The 24,050-nt window shown below is 44.4% G+C and overlaps 1 protein-coding gene across 3 annotated transcripts in view; it reads left to right on the plus strand.

The window, feature by feature from the left end:
- Positions 1-24,050, plus strand: part of MAPK6 (mitogen-activated protein kinase 6) — a 231,331-nt gene that overhangs the window by 192,523 nt on the left and 14,758 nt on the right. For all 3 annotated transcript variants that reach the window (XM_078684834.1, XM_078684836.1, XM_078684837.1), the window contains exon 5: positions 21,275-21,476. In XM_078684834.1, coding sequence (XP_078540960.1) covers positions 21,275-21,476 — 202 coding nt within the window. The remainder of the gene's footprint in view (positions 1-21,274; positions 21,477-24,050) is intronic.

A 24,050-nucleotide genomic window follows, 5' to 3' on the forward strand; every position in this document is an offset into this window, starting at 1 on the left:
GCTTACAACAGGAAGTGGATGTCCTTCTGAAGAAGAATGCCATAGAACCAGTGCCTTTTCAACAGAGAGGTCAGGGTCTGTACTCTCGGTTTTTTCTTGTAAAGAAAAAAGGTCCAGTTACGGAGTTCAGACCCATTCTGGACTTGAGGCGTTTGAACAAATTCATTCGGAAGGAGAGGTTTCCAATGCTGGCTCTTCATCAGATTTTCCCTCAATTACACCAGGGGGATTGGATGTGTTCCATAGATCTGAAAGATGCTTATTTTCATGTCCCAGTATCCAGAAAACATCGCAAGTTTCTCAGATTTCAAGTAGGGGCTCGTCATTATCAGTACGCAGTGCTCCCCTTTGGCCTGAGATCAGCTCCCAGAACTTTTTCAAAATGTATGGCGGTAGTGGCTGCTTGTCTTCGAAGACAACGGATTTTCATTTATCCGTACTTAGAAGACTGGCTTCTGAAGAGTTCAACCCCATCTCTACTGGAAGAACATCTTTCGATATGCCTCCAACTCATGTACAAGTTGGGTCTTCAAGTCAATTACAAAAAGTCCATATTGAATCCCACCCAGAAGATCCACTATCTGGGTGCACAACTGGACACGGCAAAAGAAAACGTGTGTCCTTCGGAGGAGAGGTGGTCATCCATCAAGACAAAGTGTGTGTTTCTCCTTCAGTCTGCACGTCCGACAGTTCGACAAGTGTCCGCTCTTCTGGGATCCATGGCATCGTGCATCTTCATAGTGCCAAACGCACGTTTGCAGATGCGTCCTCTACAGCAGTGTCTAGAAGATCAATGGAAGCAGAGGACGGGATGCTGGGAGGATCAGATTCTTCTCCAACAGTCTGCAAAAGATTCCATTCGATGGTGGATGAAGAAGACACACTTGATGAAGGGAGTTCCTTTTCATCAGGACCCACCAACGCAGACTCTGATCACAGATGCGCCTCTCCAAGGTTGGGGAGCACATATGGGCCCGCTGCAAGTACAAGGGCTATGGTCAGATTTCGAGAAAGGGTATCATATCAATCTACTCGAACTCAGAGCGGTCCATCTTGCTCTCAAGTCCCTGGCTCCATCTCTTCAGACTCGGTCCCTCTTGGTGCAAACAGACAATACAACTACAATGTATTACTTAAACAAGCAGGGGGGTACCAGGTCCAGGACTCTGTCCATAGAAGCTCAGACCATCTGGCACTGGCTACTTGCACGAGACCTGTCCATAACGGCTGTTCACTTGCCAGGGAGCCTCAACACGCAGGCGGACAACCTCAGCAGAGACTTCGTCGAAGCGCACGACTGGGTTCTCAACGAAGAAGTCGCGCACAGCATTTTCCAGGCTTGGGGAACACCAGACATCGATCTGTTCGCAGACGCGGCAAACGCAAAATGCCCCGTTTTCGCGTCCAGGTTCTCCCAGAAAGGATCTCAAGGGAATGCCCTTTTCATAGACTGGTGTCAAAATTTGCTGTACGCCTTCCCGCCGACACCGTTGATACCAGCAGTGATCAACAGGATGTACAAGACCAAGTCCAGAATGATATTGATTTGCCCAGAGTGGCCACGCCAATGGTGGTTCCCAGATCTCCTCCAGTTGTCAATCAGGCCACACAGGAGATTACCTTGTCGCCCGGATCTTCTGTCCAAACAGGAGGGGCGTGTGTTTCATCCCAATCTGCCCTCCCTGCGCCTGGCAGCATGGCTCCTGAAGTCATCCAGTACGGGCATTTACAGTTAAATCCGGAGTGTATGAACATTCTTAAAGAGGCAAAGCGGCCTTCTACAAGACAATCCTACGGATTTAAGTGGAAACGCTTTTTTCTTTGGTGTCAGAGCAAGGGTCTTGACCCTATTCGAGGCCAAGAACAGGTGATCTTGCCTTATCTTCTTTATCTTGCTGAGTCTGGTTTGCAGTTTAATTCTATCAGAGTCCATCTTGCTGCAATAACTGCTTATAGAAAATCGCCAACACAGATACCGTTTTTTCGGATGCCTGTTGTGAAGGATTTTCTAGAGGGATTAAGAAAGGTGTTTCCTCCAGTCAGGTCTCCTTCTCCACCTTGGGAGCTTAATGTGGTGTTGACTAAGTTGATGGGCCCACCCTTTGAGCCCATACATAAAGCGTCATTGCAACACTTATCTTGGAAAGTAGCATTCCTGGTGGCTATCACGTCTGCTCGTAGAGTGAGCGAAATTCAGGCTCTGTGTTGCAAGGAACCGTACACAGTTTTTCATGCAAACAGAGTGGTGCTCAGGACTCATCCTTCTTTTCTACCTAAGGTGGTGTCGGATTTTCATATTAACCAATCCATAACATTGCCTACTTTCTTTCCAAACCCTTCAAGTCCGGCTGAGCGGGCTTTGCACTCTTTAGATCTAAAAAGGGTTTTGAAGTTTTACTTAGATAAAACCAAGACTATGAGACACACAGACCGTTTGTTTGTGAACTTTGGTCCTACGAATACTGGTTTGGCAGCATCCAAGAGATCCATTTCTAGATGGATAGTGTCATGTATCTTACTTGCCTATCAGCTAGCCCACAAGTCTTTATCAGGTAGACCTAGGGCTCATTCTACGAGGGGAAAAGCTTCTACAACAGCTCTCCTCAGGAATGTGGCTATGTCAGAGATATGTAAAGCAGCTACTTGGCGTTCAGTGCATACGTTTACACGCCATTATTGCTTGGATTCTTTTGCGCAAACAGATGCTCAAGTGGGACAGGCATCACTGAGAAATTTGTTTGCTACTTCTAGTTAAACACTGTGTTGTTTGAAATATAGCTATGCGTTTATCTGTTCGCCCGCTTCTAGTGGGTATGAGCTTGCTACTCTATTCAGTGCTTATGACTATTAATGAGTATCCCCTGGAAGAGAAGGATTAGTTACTTACCTGTAATCCTAGTTCTCTTCCAGGGGTATACTCATTAAAGTCATAAGCACCCTCCCGCCTCCCCGGGCGAGCAGAGGCATTGAAGTTTTCAATATATAATGTAAAGTTTTAAGGGCAGTTTCCTGCTAATGTTTACTGTACCGTACAAAAGAACTGACCTAACTGTCACCTGTGGTGCATGATGGGAACAGAGTTCTCCTGGAGGCCTTAAAGGCAAAGTGTGCAGATTCTCTGGGGCCTTAAAGGCAGGGTGCCAGTCTGATTTTCTGTACACAGACACATTTTCATATGCAGCCTTTTAGGCTAATAACTGTTTACAACAGGTTCTTTGATGAAAATAAAAGTTTTTTCATGGTTATGTAATGCATTTTAGGCTCATGCCTGTTTATTGCATTTATATTTAGCATATTTTCATGCTTCAGAACGTGTGTAAGGTTGGCTTTATTAGCCTATGTGTATATGTTAGGCTGCATATTATGGTTGTTATACATGTATATGTGTATAATTATTTTAGTACAATGTACTTTTTGATATATTTACACATATATATGTATATTGTTATGTGATCCGGGTTCCCGCTCATGGGCGGAGATAATTCAGTGCTTATGACTTTAATGAGTATACCCCTGGAAGAGAACTAGGATTACAGGTAAGTAACTAATCCATCGTCACATTCTTCATCAATGAAAAAATCAAACTCAACACGACTCAATCCTCCAGACCTAAAATATGGAAAAGAGACCTGAAAAAACTCAACCCAGACTCCCTACCCCCGAACAGCCGCGACCTACTGCTCCCTCCTACGGGCGCTACAACGTCCAATCCTTGACTGATCACTATCTAAATGGGATGACGTCAATAATTAATGAGGCTGCTCCCATGCAGCTAAAAAGAGTCTCCGCTAAAATATCCAATCCGTGGTACGACGGGAGTCTCAATGAAGATAGACGAGCCATGCGAATGGCAGAGCGCACTTGGAGAGCAGCTCCATCGGCACTGCACCTGAAAAGACTGAAGAAAAAGAGAAACGCCTTTTTCAGGAAAATAAAGCGCTCAAAAACAAACTTCTTCAGCCTCCAGCTCGACCAAGCAAAAAACAGACCAAGAAAACTGTTTGAGCTAATCAGAACACAAGCCAAGGAACAACCCCAACCTATCAGCTCCTTTGACAAAGCGCCCTCTTGTGAAGACTTCGCAGCTTTCTTTACACACAAAACTGACAACATAAAGAGTGATCTCAGCATTGACGCAAGCCACTACAACACTCCCAACTGCATAACACCCACTGAACTAAAAAACAATGCTACGTGGTCATCCTTTGACACCTACTCTGAAGAAGAAATAGGCAAACTGCTCAGCACCTTGAAACCGTCCAATAACCTCACGGATCCCCCTCCCTGCCAACGCTGTCAAAGACTTCACCCCATGGCTCCTTCCACTGTGGACTAAAATTATCAACAGCTCGCTACAGCAAGGATACATCCCTGACTCCCTCAAAGTTGGACAAGTCACACCTTTACTAAAGAAACCTTCCGCCGACCCATCCGACCTAAACAACTACCGTCCCATTACCAATATTCCCACTCTCGCCAAACTATTGGAAAAATGTGCACAACTGCAGCTGACTAAACACATTGATCAGTTTGATCTCCTCAACGCTCATCAATCAGGCTTCCAAGCAGGACACAGTACTGAAAGTGCTATGACCCACATAATTGATGACGCGCTACAAATGCTAGATCAAAATGATACCTGCCTCCTCATCCTTCTTGATCTCTCATCAGCATTCGACACCGTTAAACATGAGAACTTACTCGAACTTTTGAACACAAGAATGGGTCTATCTGGGACTGTTCTCAAGTGGTTCACCTCCTTCTTACACAACAGGTCGCAGAAATTCAAGAGTAACAACCTAATGTCCTCGCCAATACCTGTTACGTTAGGTGTCCCTCAAGGATCCTCCCTTTCACCAACTTTGTTCAACCTAGTTATGGAACCCCTCACCACCTTGCTACAAGCATCCAATGTACTTTTTCACATGTACGCAGATGACACCCAATTATATCTCAAACTACAATCTCCCAATGACATTTTACTCCTGAACTCAACAATCAGAAGCACCCAATCCTGGCTTGCCAATAACCATCTCAAACTCAACGCCCTGAAAACAGAGTTCCTTTTGATCTCACCTCCCGCGAAGATCTCTACTTCCCAAACGTGGCTTAAACAGCTAACTGCACTCAATGTCCTACCCACCATCGTGGACTCAGCAAAATCTCTGGGCATAACTCTCGACTCCAATCTCAACATGCAGCATCATATCAGCAAGGCTACTAAAGGTGCGAACTTCCAAATCAATACACTGAGGAAACTGAAACCCTTCCTACCAGCCAAAGACTTCCAAACTGCGGTACAAGCACTAGTAATCCCGCGAATTGAATACGGCAGCATCGCCCTCTGCGGTCTCCCACTAACCACTACTGCACCCCTAAAAGCCTCTCTAAACGCTGCAGCAAGACTCATCACTGGGTCAAAAAAACACTCGCATATCACCCCCGACTTGAAAGCCCTGAACTGGCTGCCTTTTGAAGCCAGAATACATCTGAAAATTGCCTGCATGACACATAAGGCTATACACTGGAGCTCTCCCGGATACCTCAATCAGAAGCTGTCAATCTCTGGCGGCTCTAGATACACTAGAGGCACAAACAATCTGCTGCTAAAACCTCGAAGATTCAGGAAGGAAAAAACGTATAAGCGCTCTTTCTCAGGAATGGCACCCAGGATCTGGAACTCACTCCCTCCTGAAACAAGGCTCATCTCCTCAATCACACTTTTTAAGAAAGAAGTAAAAGCTCTTCTCATGGCCAAATACACTTGAGCTTTCAACTTGAAACTATAAAGGATCGGCACCGATCTATATTACCCAGCTCGATCCGATGACTTTGTGTTTTTTCCTGTATTATTCTGCTACATCCCTACGAATATGTGTTTTACCTTTATTATTGTTTCCACCTACTATTATGACTATGTACTTGCATTATTGTTTCACCTGTACCATTATGCTCCCTCACGTATTCTTTCTTTTGTTTGGTATTCCCTGCTCTGTAAAGCGCTCTGATATCTGCAAAGATCTTGTTCGCGCTATATAAAACTTTCAAAATAAAATAAAATAAAAATAAAATAAATGGTCATAAACATTGAAAACAGTCAGCAAAATATTGTTAATAAGTAAGTTAACTAATAACTTTCTACTCTTAATCATTTTCTTGAGATAGAATGGTGCATTCTAACTTCTTATAATATGAAACATGTACCCTATTTTTCTTGTTGGGAGTAAGATACCAGAACATAACTTAACCAATGCCTTTTGAGTTTGAGCCTCTGTTGCAGTGAGACGAGTTTCCTGTAAAAGAACAATATCTGGTTAAGAGGCAAAGTGCGACAAGATTTTCTGTCTTTTTATAGGGTTAATAAAAGCTTTAACATTCTAGGATATCACTCTGAATGTAGTATATAAAAAAAACAAATATCATTATAGAACTATGACTGTAAATAATAAAATAGACTCAATACATATTAAAAACTCCATCAACAGTAATGAACTGGAAAAAAGCAAATGGAGGGAATTAAAATAATAGGAAAGAGAATGTGCCAGAGTATAGTCAGAAAAAGGAAGAGAAACCAGGGGAGAAAAAAAGGAAGAGAATAAACATCAGAAGTAATAATAAGGGACGGTACATGTCAAAATGATGACTGTAATACATACCTAAAAGGGGAATGAGCGTGAAAAGCGAGGAGTGGTGACAGAAAAAGAGGGCACAGCCTACAGGAGAGGAGGTACCGCAACGGGACGCCTTCGTGAACAAATAAGAAACTAGCACAAATGGAATCCAAAAAAATCAGCAAGGAAAAGAGAAGAATACATCAGCTAGAAAGGACATTAAGTAGCAAAATAGAACCTGCAACAAGAAAAAAAGAGATTAAACATATTGTAACAAAACGGTGTTCCATGAAAGTCAAGTTAAATAGAAATAAGAGGAGGCAGCAATCTCCATGGATGGCGTAGAATGTAAATGGTTACATTTCCTGAGGTCCACAGGGTCTTTAAATGAAGAGGTATTAATTTGATAAGTAACCTTAAAGAGACATGGATGGAATAAATCATAGCGCGCACCTAAGGCACGCAATACTGGACGATGGTCTTGGAAGTTCTTACGACGTTTAGCCGTTGCTGTGGAGACTTCTTGAGACACAAATAATTTCGCACCAGATCTGAGAAGCTGCTACTTCAATTTGGCTGCATTTTGAACTTGTAGAAGGGCAGTAAATTTCAAGGGAAGAATCGCACCACAGGGGTTTGGACGGGGCAGATGCAGATAACAGCGAGGGCCCAGCCTCTGAGCCGGTTGAATATTCAAAGTATTAGACATGGGAAGATCCAGAAGCTTTGGAAGAAAAGCACTAAAGAAAGAAACCGGATTATCTCTTTCAGTACCCTCCTGAAGGCCATACAAGCGAAGGTTATTGGGCCTGTTCCTATTTTCCACATCTTCAGGAGACCTCTTTAACAACAAGACCTCCTTCTCTAAAGATGCAGTTGTGTGAAGCATCCTGAATATCACGAACATGCTGCTCTACCAGGGACAAACAGGATTCATTGATGACCATTTGTCTAAAACTTGTAGACTAGTATTAGTTTCCTCAAAAAGTTGCAGAGCACGTATTTCATCAAGAGCAATATATATCTAAATAAGCAGGAGAAGCGGGTTTCGGCAGAGAGGGATCTTGTTTAAGCCGCTTTGTGGCTGAGGCGGACGATTGTGTTTTTGATATCGTAATAGGTAGGGACACAGGTCAAGACTAACCAGGCTGAGCCATAGCACTAGTGGGGGGCAAACAGTCCCCAGAATGCACAAAAGTAGATCGAGATTTATTACAGGTAGTGGTGTAAGTTTTTTTAATTTAGTTTAGTAAGTTCTTGCTCCTGCCCTTATATGAAGCAGAACGTTGTTGTCTTCATAAGAAAACAGCACAAGTAGTGCGAAAAAGCATAGCACTGGCAGAAGGAACTATAGAATGATGCAACAAATCAACACTTCCCACATCAATCCAGCGCTGAAGAAACGGCGGCCACCGTGAGGAAAAATTCAAAATGGCGTTCTACATGCAGCCACCAAAGGCCGACGACGTGAATGTAGCAAAATACCTCAGGAAAGTAGCAGGGATGTTGGGCAGTCAAGCAAGAGGCATTTCGTTACACCCACATTCCTCTGACAGCCTCACTGGTGTTCAAAAATCACGATATAAACAAGCAGTTTTCTCACGGTGACACTGACAGCCTCACCGGTGCTCAAAAATCACGATATAAACAAGCAGTTGTCTCACGGTGACACGGACAGGCTCACCGATGCTCAAAAAACACAATATAAACCAGCAGTTGTCTCACGGTGGCACTGAGCTTCAAATCACGTCGCGCATACTTCCCCCACACAGGGCTAATTTTGGTAATAAAAGACTCCTGCTTGCATCTCCAGTGGTCAGCTCCAAACAGCCAGCAGCAAACCAGCGTGAGTATGTATCTTTGTTAGTTCATGGGAAACTGCAAATATGCAATGTTTCCCCAGAAGAAAAATAATCACAGGAGAATTGAAAATGGCAGTCTAAATACATCCGCCAAGGACCATCAACTAGAAAATGCCCAAATATCTCAGGAGAGAAGGAAAGCGGCTAAGCAGGAGGTATTCCGTTGCATCTACACGCCCCTTTCAGTAACCTAGGCATGCGGAAAAACAAGCGGCTGTCCCACGGCTACACAGTCCCAAAGATAAGCGGCCATCTTGAGTCACGCCGCACGAGCTCCTCTGTAATATCCAATTTCATTATTAGATATTACAGGAAAGCCATCTTAATGTGTGTACCGGGTACTGGTCTGAATGAGTTACCCAGCTACTAAATGGCTTCACTGAAACACTTCGTATTAATAAACCCACAATGATTCCAGTGATGGATTTATTGATACATGCACCCAGAGAGTACCTTGGAGGTACCCCCTGAATCCTACTAGTCCCCTAGTGTGCTGGCTGACTGTTCCTGCCCAGCTTGCCACCACAGACGAGTTTGACTTCTCAGGAGGTGAGCCCCCGCTCTGAGGTCAGACACAATGCTTGCTTTGGCAGAAGGTGTTTACAACTCCACCAGCAGAATGGCTAGTAAATTAGTAGGTCAAGGAAGGGGGCTTCAAAGAGCACAATGCCTTTGATATGTGAGCTTGACTCGCCTTCCCTCCCTATACCCGGAGGATGCCACTCCCTGCCATGGGGCCTATTTGGCATCAGGACAGGTGGGAAAGTAGCAATGCAAGGAGACGTGTTGCACCTCTAGGCTAGTTACACCCTTAAATTGCGTAGCCTGACGTGAAAACAAAAGAGAGAATACCCACATCTTGAGCGCGGTGGAATTAGGATCTCTGGGACAGGAAGTGGTCATCTAGGGGATTTAGTGACCCCAGCTGTATGAAGCTCATGGACTGCTACCCTTCACTCGCCTTGCCCCTAAATTGAGTATTTAGAGCCCCCTTCTTGAGGCACCCTTTTCCATTTGAGCTCAAAGCACCACAGTATTGTGCATCTCATTCAGAAGAAAGGATAAAGTCTAGTAAATTTGAATCTTTAATCTAAGTAGTGAACCACCCAAATAACCCTAAGAGCATGCCCAGCGAGGGGAAGAAATAACCAGTCCAACTAGATTTTCTTTTTAGCATGACTACGCTCTTCTCTTCTAATCATCTGGGACTACTCAAGACATAAGACATAAGCTCAATAGCTCCGTTATGGTGCTTACCGAATGAGATTCAAACTTGTTTTGTGCAGGCACTGGCGACATTCATTAGAAACACCAAATGTATTTTTCCACTGCATGCCTCTCTTCCTGCCTCCCCATTACGGTAAAATATTCCCAGAGTTAGGCCAGGTGGATGCTTTGTACATATTGGTGACTCAGCCCTCTCCATTTTACATATAATGGTGTCATAAATGCGTCTGACCTTTGAGAAAGGGTCGCTTGTCCCTCACAGGAGGTCTGCGAAGTCGGTAAACTGTGAGATTCAGAGGCCATTAATATGTGATTACAGGCCTGAAAAGGGTCGATGTGGTCTGTTCTTTACTTGGCTAATGGTCTGATATGTAGAGTACTTTAGCTTGATTTAACTCCTTTTCTAACTCTTTAATTAAAATGTGTATGCAGTTATGTCTGCTTCACGATAGTCTATTCTACTGCGTGGATTGCCAATTTGGAAAGTCGTAGACTTCATAAATAATAATTTTTTTTTCTTGGCAAAGTTCGCGCATACTCATTTGAGTCCATTTTACCCCACAACCAGATAACTCTGTAATTATGATTTTGTCCGATTTGTTTATCTGGGTGGTCACACTTGCAAAACCCTTAAAGGAAACCATGTTATTGTAATTAAATACATGATCTAAAGTGTGTCTTTTTATGTCGGATGTGCCAACATCCTGCTGCTCAAAACAAGATCTTCTGAAAAATGCGACATTTCTGGGCAACATTGGCTGATTTTAATATTGCGGTACAAAAGGGGGTGGTGATGGACGGAGCATCTGAATCAAACACTCACATCCAGTCAAAAGATCTGGGTTTAATCCATCACCGTTCTTTATCCCACTCTGCCACCCCAGTTCAGACATGGCTATATGTAAATCAGTCTGACCCTGTGCCTCATGGGAACAGTCCAGCCCGAACTGCCAAGCCATGTCATCCCTGGACCAGAAACAAGCTTCCGAGGACCGGTTTCTGGCATTCCAGCCGTCTTCAGCCCGGCTTGCTTGAATCCAGTGACAAAGTGAGCAAGGGACTCACGTCTGAGCATACCCTGCCACACGTATGACGGCCAAAAGCGGTACAAAAGGGGGTGGTGATGGACGGAGCATCTGAATCAATCAAACACTCACACCCAGTCAAAAGATCTGGGTTTAATCCATCACCGTTCTTTAGCCCACTCTGCCACCCCAGTCCAGACATGGCTATATGCAAATCAGTCTGACCCTGTGCCTCATGGGAACAGTCCAGCCCGAACTGCCAAGCCATGTCATCCCTGGACCGGAAACAAGCTTCCGAGGACCGGTTTCTGGCATTCCAGCCGTCTTCAGCCCGGCTTGCTTGAATCCAGTGGCAAAGTGAGCAAGGGACTCACGTCTGAGCATACCCTGCCACACTTATGGCGGCCAAAAGTGGTACAAAAGGGGGGGTATGTAGAGTACTTTAGCTTGATTTAACTCCTTTTCTAACTCTTTAATTAAAATGTGTATGCAGTTATGTCTGCTTCACGATAAAGTCTATTCTACTGCGTGGATTGCCAATTTGTAAAGTCGTAGACTTCATAAATATTTTTTTTTTTCTTGGCAAAGTTTGCGCATACTCATTTGAGTCCATTTTACCCCACAACCAGATAACTCTGTAATTATGATTTTGTCCGATTTGTTTATCTGGGTGGTCACACTTGCAAAACCGTTAAAGGAAACCATGTTATTGTAATTAAATACATGATCTAAAGTGTGTCTTTTTATATCGGATGTGCCAACATCCTGCTGCTCAAAACAAGATCTTCTGAAAAATGCCGACATTTCTGGGCAACATTGGCTGATTTTATTATTGAGCTGCATATTAATTATATTGTCAAAAATTATCAACTTTTTAAAATGAATCTCTGTCTGGCCACAGGTATCCAGTTCAGTGTTCTAATTTTCCTCCTAAGCTGAATAAAGTTTTAAATTCAGCAGAAAGCCTAAAAGAACAAACTAGCAGCTCTGGCAATAATTATTAATAGCAGCTCTGGCAATAGATTACTAAATCCAGCAGGGGACAGCAGACTAGGCGAGTTCTTAAAGTATCCTAAAAAACTTGCGCCTCTTTCCTCCCTAAAGTTATTTCCACTTCAGTTTCATTTCCAGCTGTCTTCTTCCTTGTCAGTGATGATCTTCACAACTTTAGTGTCCAAAGTATGCACTGATATATTATTTTAAATTCTGCAGCTTCCAAACAATTGTTTGCTAATTGTGGATTGTTCACATGGATTTGGCGTGCGCAAAACAAGCTTTTGCTTACGTGAATAGTGTAATTTGTTAGGTCATGCTACCAGAAAGTGGCGTTTGTCTAACGAACCTAAAGCTCATTTTACAAATGGGAAAATGGCTCCTTCTGCTGTTTTGGTAAGTTTCTGTTTCGAACATTTGTATGGCTACTAATTGGATGTTTTAAGCATGTAAAGTCATATAAAAAATCAAAACGAGAAAAGATTTGTCGATTCTTCAGTCATTTTCCACTAAATCTTGTAAAAGAATCCCAAGGAAATCAAAGTGCAAATCTGCCAATGACATTGAATTCCCTATTTGGATTTCTATGAGATCGTGCTTTTTTGTTGTTGTCCTTTTGGGGAAGTTATCAGCAAACATCCCGACTGTCATAACACCACTCGTAGTGACCCAGTAGAAGCCTGCTGTTTGTAATGTATTTAGTGTAATGCAAGTTTGACACCAGCTTTGTCTGTGTTTCTCCTTTTTTAGGTCTCGGGCTAGGCAGCGCATGCGCTGTCTTCTCGAGAGATGCTGTATACACCGTTACACTGTAGGGGGAAGCTCCGCCCATCTTTTTGATTGGCTTTATTCATAAATTATGTTTTCTGATTGGTGTTTGGGTTGTTAGTCCCGCCTCCTGACGCCAATGTAGTCATGTTGCGACTTCCGAGGCTACCCGCCCCTTTACTCGAACAGTATTTGCTTCCCTGTGTAGTCCCCTCCCGCCCCCTCCTGCAGTTCGCAGTTTTTTCGCCCCCCACACCCCTCACCTTCCCCCACTCCTGTTCGGGCTTTCTTAAACGTCTTAAGCTGCTATTTGTAATGCAATATGTCTCGCGTAAATGCGAGTCACATTGCATTGCAAAACCTTGTTTCAAAAAAGTGCGCAGTCACCACCACGCCCACCTCCTGAAATGTCATTGCAAAGACCGGGAGTCAGGCGTCTCGCTTCTCGGTGTGGGCGGGTTCCTATGCACCGAGGAGAGTCCCGCACACCGGCCAGAGGAAGACTGAGCTTCCCCAATTGCACCAAAGCCACAGAGGGGGATCGGAGCCTCGCTGGCTGCCAGAAAAAAGAGCAGGGCTCCATGCTGCTGATCGTCGCAACACAGTCCGGTGAGTAGGGCCTGTCGTTGCACATTGTTGGTGCCGAGTTGAGTGCACTGGGAGGGCTCCCCAAGGCACTGTTACTGTCAGTGCTTGTTTTTTCTTGGCACCAGACAATACATCCTCCTGCTGATAATGAATGTGATGTTTTCCACGTTGCTTTGAAATCCGATTGATACTGGCCATTCATTTCTTCTCGAAACAATTTCAAAAGGAACCGAAATTTGCTTGTTTTTTCTTGGCACCAGACAATACATCCTCCTGCTGATAATGAATGTGATGTTTTCCACGTTGCTTTGAAATCCGATTGATACTGGCCATTCATTTCTTCTCGAAACAATTTCAAAAGGAACCGAAATTCCCGTTTTTAACAGGGAGACTCCCGTGCGGAAAACACTGTAAATTATGGGTAGTACATCTCAAAATGTACAACTACTATTTTATTTAAACACGACCTGGTGGGTCGGATTTGATTCTGAACTTAATACATATTCACCCTCAGTTTGCTAAAATAGCACATGAATGATGTTCCCCTCGACAAGTGCAGCATGCAAACCATGAACACCTTTCTATAACCTAGGTTTCTTGTTAAAATTGTCAACCTTTCGCAAATGTAGGTAATTAACAACTGTTAATGTTTTTTAGTTTCATAATCGCCCATGGATCGGAATCTCTGTGCAAAAACAAGCATGATCTAGTTATTTAGAGGGCCACACCTATTGCATTGTGTTCAACAAGAAAAAGTTGTTTTAATGGTTGCCCACATTTTCTTTAATTTTGACAAATATATGTTTTTTTCAGTTTAAGAGTTTTATTTTGTTTAAGAGTACAGCATAATATAACAGTATACAAAACATCAGAACCAATGTGAAAAGACAAGGAGAAGGAGATGAAAAGGAGAGTTGGTTCGGAGAATGTGAGAAAAGGAAGAGAGGGGAAGAAGAAAGTAGGAGGCGAAAAGAAAAGAAAAAGAAAGAAAAAGAAAAAGAAGGAAAGGTTAGGAAGGGGAGGGGGAAGATAAGAAGTTCGAGAAAGGAAGCCAGGTAATATCGGATTTAATTTTTAAAGAGACAGAGGAAGAAGAAGCAATTGCAATTCTATGCTCATCACATATGAAATTCCACCATGTATGAACAGACAGTTTAGTATTATCCTTCCACCAAGACAAAATTACTTTAAAAGCAGTTGCAATGAAAAGATTAAATAGTTTAGCATTATATGAATGTAAGTCTAAAACATTAGATTAGATTGGGAGCCTAAAAAAGCGTGCAGAAATGAGAATGGGACAGAGAAATGAAAAATACGCATGCAAAAATCCCAAACTGAGTTCCAAAAAGCAAGAACAGAGGAATCAAACAGTAGGTGTTTGAGCGTGCCGGGGTGAGAGGAGCAGGACCAACACAGGGGTGGGTAGGACGAGGAGGATAATTTTGTTATGCTAACAGGGGTGATAAGAGCTCTATGGTATATAAAAAAAAGTGACTGAGTAAGGCGAGCTGAAATCGATGTCTTAAACAATTTGCACCATAAGTGATCCCAAACATCAACGGATAATGAGATAGAAAGATCAGTTGACAAATATATGTTGAGCACACATTTACATCCACCGAAAACACATGGAAGATTTATTGCGTAGATAGCCTCACTCCGCTGGGAACGCTTTGGCAGGCAGGCCTCCTTGAAAGAAGGAGGGCAATGCATTCTGGGAGGGTTATTAACGCCTGCTCCCAGGGGCAGGTCAGTACCAGGTCTCTCTCTTGCAAACAGGCCAGGAGTGTGGCAGGCGAACCTTCCAGCTTACGAAAGGAGAAGCTTGTGTGAAGATGGGGAAGGGTGGGTTATGGGTTTTAAAATATCCAGAAGTTACACAGAGGTGCAAACTGAGGCCCTTTATTCTTTCATGTCCTTTCAATCTTCAAGTAAGAGAAATGAGGCGCTGGGACTTAAATTTGCTCAGATCACACAGTTTGGTCTAGTGGAGAAGTGAATTAAAAATTATGACTCCTGGATCCAACGCCAGAAAATGTGACTTGAAGCATATATCACCATTTCACTGAGGCCTTGACATAATTTAGGATAGAATCAGTGCCGGATGGAACCCTGTGGAAGCCCCTAGGCAGTCAAAATCTCAGAGGCCCCTTCGTAAATTATCTCCTAATACTCAACGTACCAGATTTATTTGCACACTGACAACTGCCAGAAGATGAGCTTTTAAGAGACAAACTGTTATGTGAATCTAATGTCTCTGGTTTATATGCTTTAAGTTGTTAATGGGTACATTACATCTATACAATATTTTCTCTATAGAGTCTTTAATGCAAAGTTTTCGATTTTTTGAGTTGATTAATTGTTTCTATCTTTTTTGGAAACAATATTTAAAAAGCATGATAGTAATTTTCTTTCAAGAGCAAATCAATATTATTTTGATCCGTTATCGCAGGCCCCTAAAAGGAGTGGGGCCCATAGGCCGGTGTCTACTTTGACTATTTGATAATCCGGAACTGGATTGAATGGAGTATCATCGGTAGATATTGACACGACCTACATGCTGTTTGGTCCATCATCTCTTTCCTTTGACTTGATTGCATGAACAGAACACCCTCTTACTAGGCCTTGATTACAATTGTGCTGGCAATCCCATTTAGGGAGCAAACTTCTGTTCATTCCCGAAAATGGGATTATAAATTCGGTTTATATTCCAGCCCCCACAGAAGTCTGTCATACGATTTGTAGCAGCCTTTAGCAAATGGCTCAGGCAAGTAGTGCATATTAAAGTTTTGCCCACCTCTGAATGAGGGAAAATTCATGCAGTTAATGCGTTATTCTTCATTCAAGGTCTTCAACTTGGAATCGGGTGCAGATGGGACATCAGTTAATTAATGCACTATCATAATTAATGAGTACGCAATTGCATATCTAGCTTTATCCTTCTATAGAAGCTCTGATTGAATCCACTCACTCCGCTGCAGCCCTTTTTAGGTTTCGACCTGGCGAAAAGCTGCGCAAGCAGCGTTTCGCGCAAGGCGAAATCTTTTGAGAACAGATAGTTGGCCTAATCCCGCCCCACTCTTCCATTGGCTAGCTCTATAAATGGAGGCTAGCCATTGGAAGAGAGATCTGTCCGTCATTCACGGAGCAGATTCGTGGGCGTTCCCGAGAATTTTTCGCTTTTGGCTCACGTCATGAAGACGTGTCCACTGTGGGCGTGTACTTGGTTTTTTTTTTTTTTTTTCATGGCTGTTTTCCCTCATTTCTTCGATCGTCCTGGTCCGGCATGGTTGTATCCCGCTGTCCGTGTCTTTGTTCGCCCCCCCCCCACCCCCTTCTTGACTCCCGCGTCGGGCCTCGCGCTTCCTTTTCCTTGCTGGCTGTGGACGAGGCATCATGAAGGCATCGGAACGTAAGGGCGCTTTTATTTTGATGGTGTTGCGCATGCTAAGGGTCGAGTAGTGTGTCTTTGAGTGTGGACCAACTTTTATGCTGACCGGAGTGTTCTCTCAGATGCCGGGGAGGGAAGGCGTCAGACCACGGTGTGTGCACGGGCGAGAAGTTTGCAGCATGGCGGCGCACCATGAGCAGGCCAAGTGTGGTAGCGTCTCTGATCAGCTACTGGCCTTGTATGTCGTGTGGCCTGCACTACGACATACTACTGCACTGGCTGCTGAAATACAAAATAAATTTTTACCGTTAAGATTTTATTTATTTACTCTTAATGTTATGTACTCTTTACTAGAGGTTGGCGAAGCAAGAAAGTGATGCTGTGACCCATGCTAGAGAAAATTTGTATAGCGCTACATATACCCGGCGGTGTCTAGTCACTTAATCAGCTTGCTTATTGCCGTGGATGTATGGTGAGCCATGTCTGTGCTTGGGCTTGCATTGTCCATCCCTAATCATACCCCCGCTGTCCGTTCCCGCCCCCCCCCCCCCCCGACCGCTCTCCGTTCCCCGAACCCCCCCCCCCCACCCCCCAGGATATTGCACAAGGTCAAGCAGTAGCGATCCCCTGAGGCGGCTTGTGTCTTAGTGCAGTCTCCTTAGTCCAGCGCCTTGAGGTCATTGTGAAAGGACAAACAGTATCGATCCTCTTAAGAGAGTGTTTCCCTCTCCCGTCCCAATGCTGTAGCGCCCTGAGGTCACTGTGCTAGGAGAAGCAGTAGCGATTCTCTGAGGCGGCTTGTGTCTTAGGAATGCCTCTAATGCTTCAATGCCTTGAGCATTGCCAGGACAAGCAGTAGTGATCCTCTAAGACTGCTTGCTGTCCTGTCTTCCCCCGCCCCCCACCCGCTGTCTGTGTGCCCGATACCCCCTCCCGCTGTCCGTGTGCCCGTTCCCGCCCCCCCCTCCCGCTTTCCATTCCCGCCCCCGAGGATATTGCACAAGGTCAAGCAGTAGCCCCTGAGGCGGCTTGTGTCTTAGTGCAGTCTCCTTAGTCCAGCGCCTTGAGGTCATTGTGAAAGGAGTGTTTCCCTCTCCCGTCCCAATGCTGTAGCGCCCTGAGGTCACTGTGCAAGGAGATGCAGTAGCGATTCTCTGAGGCGGCTTGTGTCTTAAGAATGCCTCTAATGCTTCAATGCCTTGAGCATTGCCAGGACAAGCAGTAGTGATCCTCCAAGACGGCTTGTGATTTAGTACAATCTCCCCGCTCCAGCGCCTTGAAGACAATGTGCAAGAACAACCAGTTCCGACCCTATCAAGAATATTGTGCCTGACCGCTGCAGCCATGCTGTAGCGCCTGGAGGTCACTGTGCAAGGACAAGCAGTAGCAATCATCTTGAAATGCTTGCATGCCGCTGCTGTCACCGTGCTACAGCGCGCGAGGTCTCCCTGCAAGAACAAGCAGTAGAGATCATGTCAGGGGGCGTGTGTGTTAGTGCTACCTCTCACGCTCTAGCGCCTGGAGGTCACGCTGGAAGGACAAGAGGTAGACACAGTTTTAGGAGTCGTGTGGTGCTGCTGTCTCCTTTGCTCCGGTCCTGTCACCCGAACCCCTGCACCTGGGGGTCACCGTGCGAGGACGAGCAGTAGAAATCCCCACAAAACGATTATACCCGAGTGCTGACTCCCTTGATCCAGTTTCTTGCGGAAACTGTGCGAAGAGACGCACTAGCGTCCGACTCGGGAGGTTTGTGCCTCAGTGCGGTCTCCTTGCTCCAGCACCTTGAGGTCACTGTAAACAACAAGCAGTGTCGATCCTCCCAGGAGGCTTGTGTCTGTGTGCTGTGCTTCAGCGCATTAAGGACACGCAATATTGATCCTTTCAAGAGCTTGTGTCTACGAGCAGTTCCCATGCTCCAGCGCCTTGAGAACACTCTGAGGACAGACACGAGCGATTCTCTCGTGTCTGGTGTCTGAATGCTGCTTCCCGTGCGACAGAGTCCAGCGCCTTGAGGACACTGCGCAAGGACAAACAAACAGCGTTGATCCTTTCAAGAACTTGTGTCTGCGAGCGGGCTGCCTTGCTCCAGCGACCTCAGAACACCCTCTGAGGACAAGCACGAGCGGTCCTCTCTAGAGGCTGGTGTCTCGTCGCATCTTCTCGTCCAGCGTCTTGAGGTTCGTGCGAAAGGGACAGTCACTAGCAATCCTTGCAGGAGGCTTGATACTGATCTAATCCTCGCTCCAGCGCCTTGAGATTACAGTGCAAGGACAAACACTAGCGATGCTCTCAGGTGAGTGTACATCGGTGTATCTCCTTGCCTCAGCGCCTTGTGCACAAGCAGTAACTATTCTCTGAAGATACTTGCATCCGAGAGTTGTCTCCCTTGCTTGCCCCAGCGCAGCGTGTGGGGGGGGCTCTGTGTGTGTGGGGGGGGGCTCTGTGTGTGTGTGTGGGGGGGGCTCTGTGTGTGTGTGTGGGGGGGCTCTGTGTGTGTGTGGGGGGGCTCTGTGTGTGTGTGTGGGGGGGCTCTGTGTGTGTGTGGGGGGGGGCTCTGTGTGTGTGTGGGGGGGGGCTCTGTGTGTGTGTGTGGGGGGGGCTCTGTGTGTGTGTGTGGGGGGGCTCTGTGTGTGTGTGGGGGGGCTCTGTGTGTGTGTGTGGGGGGCTCTGTGTGTGTGTGTGGGGGGCTCTGTGTGTGGGGGCTCTCTGTGGGTGTGTGTGTGTGTGGCATTTTCGAGAGATTAAGCTATTGGCATTGTAAATGACAATGCCATTTATTTATCTGTTTTCCAAACGCAACACATAAATAAAAATGTTGTCATTTACAATGCAAATAGCTCTAACTTTTGCAAAGGCGAAACCGTTGCATTGTAAATGCTTGTTGGATTTTGATCCTGCTTTTTGTCCCACTACTCTTGTTGGATTTGCACACACTGGGGAGGATTCATTGATAAATGCTTGCATTAAGGATGGGACTGCAAGGGTGAGCTTGTCAGGTATGCTAATTAATGCTGTTAAAGCAGCACTGCCATTGCAAAAGTTTTTTTTTTTTTTTTTAACCAGCATCAAAATACAGAAGAAATGCTGTATTAACAATCCATGTAACTTGTTGATATTTTGTATTTATTTAATGAAGCTACATATCCTGTAAATAAATTCAGCACTATGAATAAGCGGAAATAATTCACAGTTAAAACTCTTTTCCTTGAAATACGATCACCACTGTGTATTTCAAAAGTACTCACCAAAATTTCCCAGGGGCCACAAAGTATGGTATGTGATGTGATGAAGGGCAGCATTGATATCAGCAGGGGGCGGGTATTGGCAGTAAGGTGGGGAAGACAAGCACATACATCTAGTGTCTCAATTGCACAAAGTGAACCCAAAAACTTGGGATTAATCACAGATTCTCCAGTTGCCTGTATTGTGATCCTAGGCAATTGTTTTATTTCACTTTGTCTAATTTTTCATTATCACATGTTAGGATCTCAAAATACATGACTTCAGGATGCATGAGGTACAAATCCTTCTCCTGTGTTTGATTTAACAAACCATAATGATGTGCATTTATAATATATACACAGACTACACAAATAGTGCACGTTACAACAAACACAAACATTTGATGTGATAGAAGTGAGAGATGTAGGGTAGTAACTGGCAGCGCAAACATTTTCAGGAGTTGGTGGGGTGTGGGACAGAAGTGTGCACCCTTCCTATTTTTATTTTGTACGGGAGAAGTAGGTAATGGAGTTACACTTTAAAAAAAAATACACACACACATTCACACACCCTACCCACACACACACATAAATATACACACTCAGTCACTCACACACATTCACCCACACACACCTCACTCCACCACACACACACACCCTACTCACACATTCACTCACCCCACCACTGACCAACACACCCCCTACACACACCCCCTACACACACCCCCTACACACACCCCCTACACACACCCCCTACACACACCCCCAACACACACCCCCTACACACACCCCCTACACACACCCCCTACACACACCCCCTACACACACCCCCTACACACACCCCCTACACACACCCCCTACACACACACCCCCTACACACACACCCCCTACACACACACCCCCTACACACACACCCCCTACACACACACCCCCTACACACACACCACCCACACACACACCACCCACACACCACCACCCACACACCACCACCCACACACCACCACCCACACACACCCCCTACACACCACCGCCACCCCCTACACACCACCACCACCACCGCCGCGTTCTTTTTTACAAAGATGTATATTTCTATAGTATTTTCAGTAAGTATCCCATGTTGGAGACATTTAGTTATAAGTAAGCCGTTTATTTTTTGTTAACATGATTTGTTTCATAGGTCTCAAGAGGCTACCATTTTTGTGGCGAACTGAAACATTGAAAATGAACTGTCAATTAAAAGGATTTATGGAACCGAATAGTGTAGTTATTTTCATTGCTGTGAATAAAAAATGAGTATCAAATTAGTTGCTTGCTTAGAATTATTGTCATGACTTCATAATTTCTATTTTAAAGTGTTAAATGCTTCTATAAAACTAAGCCAATGATTGCTCAGTCTTTGAATGTGGACTTGAAGCGTGGACTATATCTAGATCATAATTGCTCAGTATGTTTAGTGTATATGGGCAAACGTTTTTACTAGCACAGGCTTGAAAAGGTGGATGACTTTTGAGTTCTCCTTGCGGTATATTTGAGTACCAATGCGGACATGTATGTTTTCTCTAATTGCCACTTTGATTTCTACTTGCAGCTCTCGATTTCCTGGAACAGATTTTGACATTTAGTCCTATGGACAGGTTAACAGCAGAGGAAGCCTTGTCACATCCATACATGAGCATTTATTCCTTTCCTTTGGATGAGCCCATTGCCAACCATCCCTTTCACATTGAAGATGAGGTGGATGATATTTTACTCATGGATGAAAGTCACAGTCATGTCTACAACTGGGAGAGGTAAGCATACATGCCTTACTATTTAGAGGTTTAGCGAACCTCTGAATTCAAAATATTTTTGAAAGTACATGGGAATGTCATACCTTTGTATGCTAAGCTAGTAATTCGGAGGTCCAGGATGCCTTGACAGCATTTTTTAAATGCCCTAAACTTATCCCTTCTAAATAGCAATTTGGTATGCGTTTCTGAATCCATTTTGGGATTTGGTAAAGTGTTAGTGAAACACTAAAAGGGTTTAGTAAATAACAAAATGCCGATTTGCAGTCACAACCCTGTGATTTGGCTAATCGCAGGCTTGGTAACTGCAAAATTATTTTGTACATCCGGCTTTAAGGTATTCAATGAAACGCTAAAGGTCAGAAGACAAATCTATATAGAAGGCAACAAAACTTCCAAGTGAGAGCATTCCATTGAAAATGTACAGAAACAAGTCTGAGCCTCTTGCACATTAAAAAGATGGAACAGACCAGAAAGATTGAGCTGACAAAACTTACTTGTAGAGGGCTGGAAACAATGGCTAGTTTGAGTGAAATATTGAGGATTTTTTATCCACGAGAGAGGATAAGCTGGGATGATGGATCTGTAAGTGAGGGACCTTCTGGAAATCCTATTGGGAAGAATCTTTTGGAATAAAGCAGGACCCCACAGCCATTTCTACCACTTTTTAGTTAAAAAAAAAAGAAAGAAAAACCCTGGCCCTTTTTTTACCTTCCCTATATCCATACCCAAGAAGAACCACAAGGAAAGAGAAGTGGAAGAAAGTCAAAATATCCTTTCATCAGGGCAATTTGATAGAGGATTGGGAAGACTGGAAGCCACTTATTCCTCAGAACCTCCCTCTATAGTGGCTGGCATAGCCATGATGAAAGAATCAACTAAAGGGTTTGCAACTGGAGAATACCCTCCTGTCATCATTCAGTTAAAAAATATGCCTCCGGAAGGACACCTTGATGGTGGAACGGATGTGGTCCAGAGAAAAGAAGACTTTGAATTTGGAGCTCTCATTGAAAAAGTAATCACTGAAAATAAACCTCCAAGAGAGTTTAAATGTTTTGCGCGCCCATGTCTGTTTTTATTAAGGTCAAGGAAGGACATTCAGCAAAGAGGATGGCGTTCGCATCCCCAAGGAGTTATACTGTTGTTTATGCCAAGTTCTTCTGGAATTGAGGTGAACTGCCTCGGAAGAGGAGACATCGTGGTCCAGCATATTCAACAAGCTTACAAGAGGCCTGAATCATCAAGGATGTGATCAGGGTGCAGTTCGTGCACTCCTAGTATCACTGCCTGAGCAAAGGGGGGAACAAAAATACGATTAGGATTACTCTCTCTAGTGATGCATGCTTTGTTCCCTAAAGTAGGCTTAATGTGCCCAGCTTTTAGACCATCTGGAGGAATTATCCTAAGTCTAGCAGACTGAGCGACATGTTCAAGATTAAACCATTTCCAGGACTTTGGATGGCAGAGGTCTCTGGGTGAACAATGGCATCACCATTTAGATCTAGGAAGGAAGTCTAGTGCATGACATGGTCTGCAGAATCAGTAAGTCATTAGTGTTTTCACTCTGTATCCTTATCAATAGCCAGCTCAACCTCCTGACTTGTTGGCAGATGAAAGAAAGTGACGTACTCCTCTCTCAAAATCTCCTTAAAAGGAAGCATAGTGTGGTTGCATAAAGGTGTTTAGGGTGTAGATTCTTGTGCTTCTTTGCAAGCTTCCTGTCACTAGTTATACCAGTATGTGATGTACTTGCATACATTTGATCCCCAGCATGCGTCAGTAGGTAGGAGGAACTTGAGCACTGTGAGGCACCAGGTACATCTGTGGAGGGTGGGAGGCCTGATGAGAACTAGTGCAATCTGCAGATTGGTTTGACTAGCAGTGGACATGCTGGCCACGATGAGCTGTAGGAAGGCTTGTATTTTTGTAATGGAAATTGTGATGAGTTTCATCACTTCACTTTACTTTTGGAAAGCCCTGAGCGATGGGGATAGATAGGTCTTTGCCAGTCATATTATCCTAGAATCCAGAATTGATAAGGGGGTTATGGAATGAAAGCTTCAGCCTTAATGGGTAGCTTTGGTCTGGGTCTGATGACCAAATCCTTTACATACCGTCTCTTTTCCCAGCGTATGCCAAGATGCTGGTGGCAAAGAAAGAAATATATCTAATAAGTGAGATCTTCAGGTCTGGTTATCAAACTGTGAATCTTTTCCTACCCTCAATTTATTTTGATCACTCGCTGCCGCTTAGTTTTCTTTTCTTTCAAGTGGTTGGCAGTATGAATGAAGAGCACTGTGGGATGGCAGTCAGATAACACGCTGCTGGCAAAGCAGCAGAGGTGTCTCAAGCCTTGACCAAACTGGGATCTTAAGGGCTATAACACTAATCGTGCAAAAAGCCTTTGATTGGATTCTGTGCATTTCAGTGCTTCAAACTTGGGCAATTCATTGTGCACAGTTTAGGTTAAGTGGAGGGGATCATTCTTTGACAGGTGTATCGCCACCACTGACACTTGTTGTGTCACTGACAGTGAGTGAACAATGCAGCACCTATCCGTGCACTTGTGCACAGACC

The sequence above is a fragment of the Lissotriton helveticus genome, chromosome 3_2, assembly GCF_964261635.1.
Source record: "Lissotriton helveticus chromosome 3_2, aLisHel1.1, whole genome shotgun sequence".
NCBI classification, from domain to species: Eukaryota; Metazoa; Chordata; class Amphibia; order Caudata; family Salamandridae; genus Lissotriton; species Lissotriton helveticus.